An 11788-nucleotide genomic window follows, 5' to 3' on the forward strand; every position below is an offset into this window, starting at 1 on the left:
AATTTTTGCCCGTGAACTTTGCTATTCCGGACGTTTTTTCTGCTTCCTGCTGGTGATGCATTCATCTACCACTATACCACAATGCCAAGTGTTTCAACAACTAACCAATTCATGCTTGCTGGTCTAAATCTTAATTATAGTTCATTTGTCCAATTGGTAAATCAGTAATAAAACGTCTTTCCAAGTATTCTCCCCATAAAATCGCTTTCGTGCATACATGTCCTACTAAAACTAATTAATTTTGTCATGCATTTGTCATCTGTTACAATAATTTAAGGTATTTGGTCAGTTAAAATTAAAACGTAAAAATACGAATGCGTGATAGAAAGCCTAACATATTTCGTAGTTTCTCAAACATCAACTGTAGAATCTTCCACGCAGCAAAGTACGAAATAAACTTTAAACGGCTTCAATTCTATTAAACAACTTTTGTTCGTGCAAATTTTCGGCAGTCAATTTTTTCTGAAAATAATTATTTATATTCGAATACCGGACGCCTTCACAGTCTTGTTTGATGTGAAGGCTATTATAGTATGACATCCCGAAAGCGATGTATACCATAAAAATTGAAATTCGACAGTTAGAAAAAAATTGGTTCGTATGAAAGGACTATTCGAATTATGCTAGGCGTTCTTTCTTCGAATCACGTCGCCGGATCCGACACTCCAGCGAATTCAAAAAAAAACAAAAGAATAAAAGGTACATCATAGAAGCTGTTTACTTATCTATCGTCAATCAATCTTTAAGAAAATTTTCAACAAGATGTGTAAATACTTTCGAGGCTGCATTAATTGCCCTCTGTGCTTCATTTGCGTCAAAGGCTTCAGCAGGAACGATATCAAACGGTTGGCGGTTGGGATAACGGGTGCTTAGGTAGTATCCGGCAACTGTTCTCACCGACTGCATCGCTGTGTCATCCGGTAGTTCTGTTTTTCCCCTGAGCGCCATCGCCAGATTCTCCACATTGTGAGAACTAAGCAATTCACCAGGAATACCACAACTGTAGAATAACATTCCTTTCAAACATTTCTCCACCACTTGATGACTCTGGAAACAAGCAAGGGCGTCGAAAGGTGGACCGGCTTGGAGTAACCATTTCGCACTGTCTAAGTCGCTCATGGATTGCTTCAGCCAACGAAACATTTCACCGGGATTCTGTGGGTAGAATCTTTCATCCACCATTCGATCGGTTGTCCTGAAAAAGACAATGAAAATTCAAATTTTCATGCGTATATCAGGTGTTCCAAAAAAAAAAATATTAAGCCATAGCATGTGACGGGTGGTGTTATTCTACACGCTGACATGCTGTGGAAAGCCTAGGCACCATTACGGGCTTTTTTTTTAAAATTTTTTCATTATCAATGGTTTAAGTGGAAGGAGTGTTTTCATATATTTTCGATAAAAGCTAGTACAATCAAAACACTGCAAAAGTTCAAAAATCTTAACATAATCAAAATAACTATCTCACCATTGATGAAGTAGACCAGCACCATCATCATGACCAAAAGCAAGGCCACGAGAGTGACGAGACCTACCATGTTCAGCCTCATCTAGTTCAGATTCATCGTCAGACACATCGGAGTCATCAGCAGTTTCCCAACTACTGTAAGCAATATCAAGTCTATCTAACTCTGCTGAAATTTCACTTGGCAACGAGCAGCTAACCATTGCAATCAGACCCATTTCTCTTTTTATACAATCTCCGAGAATCTTGTTAATACAGGAAGCAGTTGAAAGGAATATACGATCATCTTTAAAATCGTGTTGCATGTAAAATGACCATGTGTCATTTTCCTTCACCGCGTAGCAAACCTCCGCCAAAGTATCCAACACTTCGTTCGTTTCACAGCGGATAATATCTATTTTTACCCTTTCGAATCCTACGCATTTCATCTTAACATCCGTTTGCAGTTTCTTTATGACTTCTGCAAAGGCTTTAGGCTTCTGTTGATCGTGACTTAGTAGGCGTTTCAAGCCTTCCTGGAACTCGTCGGATTGCAACAGATCCTGGAATTCTTCCTGGAATTTGCATATGGAGCCATCTCGAGCCTCGGGGCATACTGAACGTTTGCACTCGGAAGAAACGCTCTCTCGGACAATATCACCGAACTTTATTGGTGTTAAATGCTCTGGTAAAGCATCAATATAACTATCTGCAATTTTTTTCAGGCAACATTCACCGAACCGCAACAGAATTGGACGCTCAAGATTTTTGACTACTTCAGTAAAACGAGGTGAGACTTTGCATACAGTCTCAGAGGATTTAAGAAGGCGTCCGCATTGTGTTGGCAAATACAATTCATTTATGCCATCAGCACTTTGGCCCTTGTGTAATGAACGGAAAATGACACGCATGGCATATTTGGTTTGTTTCTGTTGTTCAGCAGATAGCATCTCTTCTCCGATCTGTTCGTGAATGGATCTCAGTGCGTAGGCGATCTGCTGTGGTGTTGGCCTTTCTGTTGCACCAAGTCGTTTGAAAAAATGTTGCAATTCCCCAAATTCAGGTGGCACAGGAAAGAGGAATGGCTTCAAATGGAATCGACTAGATACTCTAAAAACAAGCTGTTCTGCTTTCACAAAGGTTTTATCTTCTTGAAGGAAGATGCATGAACTCCCTTCCAATCTTGCACCAATATCTTTACAAACATCTTCACAACTGTCATGGGAATTGGTAAAGGAGCATTGCATAGTATCCGACAAAGACGTATAAATTGACGTGGTGACTTTACCCAAAAGTGAACTTTCACACGACTCGAGACTAGGTGAACTGACAATGTTTTGAAGATGATCGATGACTTTGGTATATGCCGGACCAGAGTCAGCAATGCCAAGGTTGCTCCATTTATCCATTTCGTTCGGTTGCGCCCAGGCTGGGAGAACTGGAACAGTAGTCCATGAAATATCTCTCAAATGCCACGGCACTGCATCACGGAACTCAATAAAAGGTGGATGAATATTTTGTGAACATTCATACGGCTTGTGAATTGAGGCAAGTTCATCTTCCATTGTAGCTGACGCAATAAAACCAATTTCAGAGATTTTAACTAAAAATTCCTCGTTCTGCAAAGCTTCCTCTGAAAACAGACAATTGACTAACTCTTTGGACTGCTGGTGATATTGTTCGCTTTCGGGAGAACGTTTTCCATTTATGGCAACCGTTTCACAAAATTGCAGGAAGCACTGAGGAGTGACATCAACTTGCAATCCAATTGAACAAAGTAAGTCACGCCAGTCTTCATCGTCGAATGGCGGAGATGGAAATTTCTCTGGGTCGTCTACAAACATTGTACGAAACACAGCATTTTTTGTGTCGAAAAACTCAGATGCAACACGCGGTCGGCCATTTATGTCAGGAATACAAGGAGTTTCTTTAAAACTTTTTAGAAATGTTTCCTTTTCACGCGAGTAACCTCTTGGGAGTGACGGGAAGATGTTTTCCTTGATGTTTTTTAAATGTTCTAGTTGACTTTCCCCAGTGAAAATATCGAAATATTTGAAGACATACTCCACGTAAAATTCCTTGACGTCTTTACCACCTATCACGCCAAGATCGGTGTAGAGTTTCTTGAGCGTATACGTATCTATAGCATAAGAGTCCAGGAAAAGAGATTTCGCCCGCTTTTGAAGCTCGTCCAACTGTGGTGTTGGAACGCCAGAGGGAACAAGAGCATAGGAAGAATAGGGACCGAGCAAACTCACAAGTTTTCCATCCAACGTTTTGTGGAACGGTAATTCCTTTACCATTTGCTTGCAGTCTTCCAAATGCTCCGACCTTTCGTAGTCGTCTTGTACAAACCGAAGGAAGTTAGGAATATCATTTTCGGGAAGCTTTGAGGTGTCGAGCTCTTTTCTCTCCAACATGTGACAAAGTACGAGTAACACATCTTCGACTTTGTGAGGGTGGGCAACATATGGATCAAGTACAGGGCGAACATTTCTTGTAGACTTCTCTTGAAATGTAATCTGCTTGTTTAGCACAGGACACCCCAGATTTTTCAAAAATGTGCGAACGTTTTGTTGTTGTGCAGACTCATTTCCTAAAACAGTCATATCCAAAATGTATTTCGCGTCCTTGACCGTCACAAGTTTTCCATCTTCCGTTGGAACAATTGGCCATTTTGAAAGGCAATCCAGCGAGACAGAATCTTCTTCGGGCCCAGGTTTTGTGTGATTTTGCAAGAAATCCCAAACTCGTTCCAACCACTTTTCTGACAAAGGTCCCTCGGGAGGGAGTTCCCATGCGGCACGATCCTTGATAGCAATTAACGTTTCATTTAGGAACACGTTCGGCAGTAATCGTGCGAGATCTTTTTCGGTAAAATTGCGAACAACATCTTCCTCCGATTCGGTAGAATCTAACGGGATTTGATGGACAATTTCAGAATGAATAAACAAGTCAGACTGCGTTGGAATGAGATCCCCGAATTTAGAACGGAACACTGGATGTTTAAAAATTCTTAGGCAGCCATCTTGTGTTAAAAGCAAAGGAAGGCCTTTTAACTGCTTGCCAAGATCTGCATCCTTGCAGCAATACTTCATCAACATTAACAATTCTTCCACACTCTTGAATACTGTGTTTTCCAGATTTTTCGGAAGATTACCAATCTTGCAGGTAGATCCAATCGATTGAAATTCGCTTAGGAACCTGATTACGTTTTTTGGATTTACTTTATTCGTTGGCATACCAACTGATCTATAACCATCGTATATTTGGTATGGAGCGTGAAGCAATACCGGAAGACCAATTCGTAACAAAAGATACAAAAACTCATTCTCCAAATCCTCCAAATCCTTGAAGTATACCTGGTCAGAAGACATCCATTCAATAAATCTAAAAGGGGGTGGTTGCTCAGGGTCGTCATTTCGCCAAATAAAGGTCACCAACCCACCAACAAGGGATTTAAGGCTAATTCCTGTTGCTTTATCTTCGGGAATTAGCAATGGCAATACTTTGGCTTTTGTTTGTCCAAGATATTGATATAACTCGCTGGTAAGGGTTTTCCACGACGAATCTACCCCAATTTTAGGAAACAGACGATGGTACCGCGAAAAACAGTCGTCAGCTTCATCATCGCAGAGATGATTGCGAGCTTCTTTGATCAAGGCTGCATATGCGGGTGGTAATACACAGCGAAGCATGAATTTATTCCAGTCACATTTTGCTCCCCTTCCGTAAGTATCGCTCCAAAGACCTCGTCTGGTGTTATCTAAGGCAAAATGCCCATTGACATGAACCGGTAGGCCGGTGTAGTTCTCCGGAAGAGGCAGGGAGCAGTACACTATACCACGCAACGTTTCATGGCAGTGTGAACACAGTCGAGCTGCCACGCCACCACGAGGAAGAAGACCAAGATGGTGACCATCGGGAATTCGAGTTATGTTCGCATTTGAGGTTGAATTAACTGATCCAAAGCACTTCTGTATCAACCATTTCTCGACTTCACTTCTGCCTTCTTTAATAGCCAGGATGTAACTGACCTCTTGCCATTCAATTTCCGCTGTTGGCGTATTACTTTGGTCCAAAATTTTCTTTGTCAACTGACGGCGCTTTTCCTCATCCTCTGACGAAATTACAGATTCGACGCAATATATGGTTTCAAGCTTGTTACCCTGATGCAATGTTGAAAGGGTTATCTTCTTAACATGATTTAGAAACAGCAACGACCTTTTCGCTTCCTTTTGAAAAGTGGCTAGAAGTCTCTTCAGGTCCGGGCAAAACTTGGAAATTCTTGACTCATTATCTCTTTTTCTTAGCGGAAAACGGAACATAGTGGAGCCTTTTAATTTGAAATGGTCAGCAAGATATCCTTTGAGCGTGTCTGAAAAAATATGACGTAGGTTGGTGTTGAGCGTGAACAGTTTGCCAGGGTCTTCATCAAGGACGTAACGGCGATGTGGATCAAGAATCACTAGAGTGTCATCATTTGACAAAAAACTTGGACAGTCCGTGAGGTTATAAACGGAGTTGAATCCAATCCCATATCTGCCTGTCATCTCCGGGCTACCTCGTTTACTTCCAATACCAAGATTCTTAATTCCTTCGATGTCTTTCTTTGTAAATGGCCTATCGTTGTACACACAAAGTGCCGGTCCTTGTATCTCCTCGGTTGTCCCGTCTTCTGTTGCAACTTTTTCATAGGGTAGATCTGATCGAGTATCGTGTATGAAGTGTATCTCCGAAGCTTGAGCATCGTCAGCATTTTGAACGAGCTCCTTTAGTATTCCGTCAACAGGATATTCATGTACAATCCCCTTTATTCGGTCAGTCAGTTCTTCATGCTGTCCAAACGAATCCCCATAGCCGATGCGACTCGAACATTTCTTCAATATCACGTTTTTCAGTGGCTTAGCACCGAGGGCATGTGCTGTTTGCGCTGATATTTTCTCATGTACTTTCAGATGATTATCTGGATCTTCGAGCCACAAATCCAAATTAACAACGACATCTCGACTTCTGCGCAAAATACGCTCGGTGTCAGGAAGTGGGATCTTGCCCTTGTGATTCTCCACGACGGGATTTTCAACATCGATTTCATTGATGAAGAATAATGCAATGTGGAATTCATTTTCGGTCAACGCAAGTTCTTGTTTCATCTTTTTTAATTCATAAAGAGCACTGATGTAATCTTCAACATCAAATTTGTTCTTGATTTTCATCGCTTGAAAAAGATTTCGATAATTTCTTATGTAGTAGGATGGAAGAGTAAACAAAAATGGAGATCCAATCCCGTTGGATGTAAAAGCAACTTTACTGCTTTTCACGAATTTACCATCAAGAAACAACCAGTGTCGATTGGCAAGACTGTTCAAGAAACTCGTTTGCGAGAGGCTGGAAACACGACCCACAACCTTTTCATCAAAAAAATTGTAAACACTCTGGCATATGGATTCGATCGCAGACTTTATTTCTGTCTCTTGTTTTTCTTCTTCAGATAGCTGATTCCAAAAAGAAATTGCTTCGTCTAACTGTTGAAACACAAACTTGTCTTCCGGACGACGACTTAAAAAGCCCAAAATATCTGCCACTTGTGCATTTATCTCTCCACAACCACTTTCCTCAGAGATGTCTACGATTAGACACGACGATCCGATGAGGTTGGCATGTTCTGGTAGGAAAACGTTGATTGGTGAGTAGAGGAGGTATGAGTGAACAAGTGATGATCCTTTCCAAGGTAGAGGATATTCTTCAACAGGATACTTTAACACTGGCAAGAACTTTACACGTTGGAGAGAACTTTGATGGTAATCTGATATTGATAGTTCTACTGATCGCTTTCTAATGTACTTGATTAACTTGCGACACCGTCCCAGATCTCTAGTTTTTGCGACCGACTGAGCCCGTTCATATACTCCGGCCCAATCCAGATCTCTTACCATACCGAGTGTTTCCAAAACATACAATCTGTTTGCATCACGCAGGTCATTTCCAGCTGGAAAACGGTGATCTTGCTCAGAAAACAACTTCGCTGCTACACTGGACGGGTGGATAAGTTCACAGGGTTTCACCAAGATCATCTGATTTTGTGATACTGAGATGCAACGATTTGTTTTAAAGAGATCGATCAGCTCACTTTCGTTGTTTCTTCTGTAGAAAAATGATCCAGACCCTCGAGAGATGCGATCCAAACCAAAGCAAACAATGGCGTCCCGCTGAGACGGAAGGAAGATTCTGATGTTTGGGAGAAAGTATTTTTGAATGAAAACAGTGAACGACAAAATTCGTCGTTGGAGAATCCCGGATTTATCGTACTTCCTCAAAGTGTTCGATATGTTACGGGGTAAACTGAAAACATGGGTTCCCAGGGATCGCAAAACGTCCACTGTCGTCTCGTAGATCTCGGTAAATTCATCGCTCAGTATGTAACCATCGTTGACACTCATCCAGTTTCCATCGCAGTAGAACAACTTGGAATTTGGATCCAACAAGACACTGCAAATTTTCTGAACTAGCTTCGCCCAAGATTTCATGTCAACGGTGTCACTGCTTGGCCACAAACTGTGGTATCTGTAACCTTTTTCCTTACCGATCAAATCTTTCATGTTTTCAAGAAGCATGATGTAAGCTCTGGCCAATGCATCCTCCATCAGCGCTTCGTTCCAATTCACCTCGACTGCTTGGCTTCCTATAATCGATCGTTTCCAAAGTTCAACGCGATTAGACATGATGGCAAAGTAACCGTTAACATGGACAGGAAGCCCTGTGGAAATAGACAATGGAAGGAAACAGAACAGTTCCCCAGAAAGATCTGAGTAAGAACGTTTCTTAGCTGCTTTCTGAATCGCGAACGCTGCCCCACCACAGGGCAAAAAGCCACGAGCACGACCTTCTGGTGAGCGAGCAATTTCGAGAGATGCGTCTCTACCACTTGCTGAAACTACACGCCACTTTTGATTGCTGTGTTTTCGACTATTACAACCATTCAGTTCCGACCGCTCTTTTGTAGTCACAATATTTACCATCTTACAACTGGACGGAAATATATCGCAAGACATTTGAGATTCACGGTGTTTTCCCCACCATTTAGAACACTGTTTAATGAACGGTTCTTTGTCGTTCACCCCTTCTTGACTGAGGACTTGAACGCTGGGTTTCTTTACAGAGAGTACCAATCGCATTAGGCCTGGCTGACTCCGTCCACTCAATTCAAAGACTTCTACTTCTTTCACATGTTGGGAAAAGATCAAAAGGGTTTCAGCGCATTCACAAAGGCTACGAACAATACTTTGAACCTTGTCCCGCCCGTAAGCGGTTTTGATGATATCACTAGTTTTCGCTTGGGTGGTCGTACGGAAAGGAAATCGGAATAATGTTCCGTTATAGTGGAATGCTTCACGTGTTTCCGTCGTGTTGCAACCAAAGACGCCATTGTATGGCTGAAACTGATCCTGGTAACGTGTAAGCGACTCTGATTTCTCGGAAAGATTGAGGCGAATTCCAGGACGGGATCTGTCCTTAATGTGACGTTGTAAATGGTGAGTGTTCGGATCAAATACCACCAAGTGTTCTCGGCTGATGAAACTTGGAACGTCTGTGAGGTGGTAGACGGCGTTGAAACCAAGACCAAACCTACCAATCTTTGAAATATCTCCGACTTTCGTTTCTCCTGCAAGCTTGTTGATGTTTTCAAAATCATCGTCAGTGAACACAGCATCGTTGTAGGCCCACAATGCTGGTCCTTGACACTCGGCCATGCCTGGGGAGAAAAGACTCTCCGTTCTTCCGTGTCTCCAGTCCACCAAAAACTTGACTTTTGTAGCTCCAGCATCGTCTGCATTTTGAATCAATTCTTTGAAAATACCGACGCCATCTTTGTATTCACGGAGTATATTACGTAGACGAGTCGTAAGAGGTTCGTACTGCCCTGTTTGTTCGAAAAGATCTGTGGGAGAAAAATACTTGTGTGCAATCGCTCTGTTTATAACATAAACATACGCATATACAAGTAATTTCAAAATTTTTTAACCGTGATGATGTTTTTAACGCGCGTACCACTGACTTTTACAATGCTTGGCAACCTTGTTTGGCTCTATTTTTCACGTTCCAAATATTTCGCAATTAAATTTTCCAGTTTTACTACATTAAAAACTACATAGACATTCTGCAACCGTAATGCGATTTTATAATTTTTGTGTAATTCGTTACAGGTCTCTTGCTCTTTTTCGAATAAGTCGAATAAGACACAATCACCTTCCTCGAACAGCGAAGCCATTTCCATTTCTTTAAGTATGTAAGCTGACACACAATTTCATGTCGTATCACATAGTTGCATGAGATGTAATATAGCTTTTTTGTTAATCCTCTAAAATAATAAAAAAATTAAAAACAAGAATTAATTGATTTGATGTTTCTCAGTACGCAAGCCGTTTTCATTATTCATCATATTTCTCTAAGCATATCCTGTATTATAATTAAATGGCTCGCCACGTTCACAAAACCTTTAAAACTAAAACAGAGGTCGATTGGATGAACACATTATTCTCATTCAGGATCTTTTCAAGCCAGAAACATTCTAAAAGCTTAGATTTTGGAAACTGTATGTTAAAATTAAAGTCACATATCGATCAATATCAATTTTCACTGTCAAAACAGTATGCACACAAACTCAGTCACAGACAGCGACGTTGCTTTCCATAATAAATCAAGTACAAGTTTCAATTTAGAACAAGTACTGCTACATCGCATATTGCATTTGTTCATGATTGACACTTGGATAGCATATAATCCATGAAGGCACTATATATAGGATACATGAGAAATAAATTCGGATAATACTGACAATAAGATATCATAGCACACGGTGAGTGGAATGTCACAGTATGGCGCATATACTCTGATACGTATTAACTATTTACGTATATATATTGTATAAATTTATGACTTTGCAAAATAGCGCACAGTGTACACTTTTCATTTGTGTACACTAGTATACTTTCTTCACTTTTGCTTCTACTATTGTGCAAAAGAAAGCAAAACAATGAAAATTTTAGGAGTTTTACGTCTATTTGTTTAGTCAAGTATAAATAAAGCCAGGATCTTGTATTTAATGAGACGTTGTCGTTTAATATAATTCGCTAGATTCATTTATTTCTCGATTAATTGACTATATTAACAGATCCATGAACAAGTTATTTTTACCTATGTTCGCGATAGTTATGACTAAATGAAAACCAGCCCAAAATGAGGCTGTATCAGGTGACGGAAGCTCTCAACAGATGTATTTAGATTTGTTCTTGTGATCAAACGCACAGCATCACTTTTTTATCCAAACACCAGATCAGATTTTTGAAATTCAAATTCAGCTGCAAAATTTACTGTATGTTGTCCCCGACTGCTACGGGGAACTTAGACCCTGCGCCAGAATTAGTTCTACACGAGCAATCGTTCATCTGGGACCGGTTGTATCAAGCCCGTTTAGCTTAAGCGGTGGATGTAAGTCAAAATTAAATACACTCTTAGAACTCTCTTGAATGAGTCAACTTGAATACTATGCACTGAATATGTACTTGTAAGCAGTATCTTTGTATTAAGGTTGAAAACATTCAGTTCGCTTCTTGCATAGAACGGCACACTTGCTTTCTATTTTGAACTTATCCGCCGTTCGAACGGGCTTGATACAGCCGGCCCCTGAGCAACCTAAAGTATATTTGCCCCGTGCGTTCAATTTAGCTTTTCCTTTCGTTACTGCTAATTATACTGTTATGCGTCTATCGAAAGCAGCCACATGCGCATTACAAGGCAATTTCATATTTGTCTTATCGATTTAACGCAAGGACAGAAGGAATAATAGACGTTCAAAACCACCCAGCGATAATAGTACGCGTTGACGTAACAATCTGCAAAAAACAGGATCAATACTGACCTTGCTTCCTTTATTTAGCTAAAGTTCTTGCTAGGCCAGACCTAGCTAAGATTGAGTTTCGAAAAATTCAATTTGAGTCAGGCCTAGACATCGATTTTTGGCAGTTTTATACAGCGCTTCCCTGATAATCCAGTTTAAGATCCCTTTCGATTCGAGCAAACGAGATTATAATAATATCACTTCCGTTTCTCCTGGAAAAACAAGGTCTGGTTCTTGGAATTCTAACTATATCTGCCACGCCCTACTGGAGGGCTTAAGAAAAATGCTTTTATAGTTTTAGCTTTGTGGCATTTCTATCCACTGTCTGGAAGTCCTAGAATGGTGGAACTGTGAAGAGAGCTTATTAGGGAAGAAATAAGGCAGCTGCGTAAGTAGACGATTATGCAGTGGGTGAGAATACCTTGGTGAGATATATTACCTGAAAC

At 40.7% G+C, this 11788-nt stretch overlaps 1 protein-coding gene across 1 annotated transcript; it reads right to left on the reverse strand.

Moving 5' to 3' along the window:
- Window positions 1-601: 601 nt before the first annotated feature.
- Window positions 602-9719, reverse strand: LOC114523908 (sacsin-like). Its single transcript, XM_028544970.1, has 3 exons — window positions 9692-9719; window positions 1469-9383; window positions 602-1195 (listed from the first exon to the last, which is right to left on the reverse strand). Exons 1-3 carry the CDS (start codon window positions 9717-9719, stop codon window positions 736-738), a joined length of 8403 nt encoding a protein of 2800 aa, XP_028400771.1. The 3' UTR covers window positions 602-735.
- Between the last annotated feature and the right edge of the window lie 2069 nt (window positions 9720-11788).

Source organism: Dendronephthya gigantea, unplaced genomic scaffold, assembly GCF_004324835.1.
Source record: "Dendronephthya gigantea isolate DGI-Jeju-01 unplaced genomic scaffold, DenGig_1.0 000029F, whole genome shotgun sequence".
In the NCBI taxonomy this organism is placed as follows: domain Eukaryota; kingdom Metazoa; phylum Cnidaria; class Anthozoa; order Malacalcyonacea; family Nephtheidae; genus Dendronephthya; species Dendronephthya gigantea.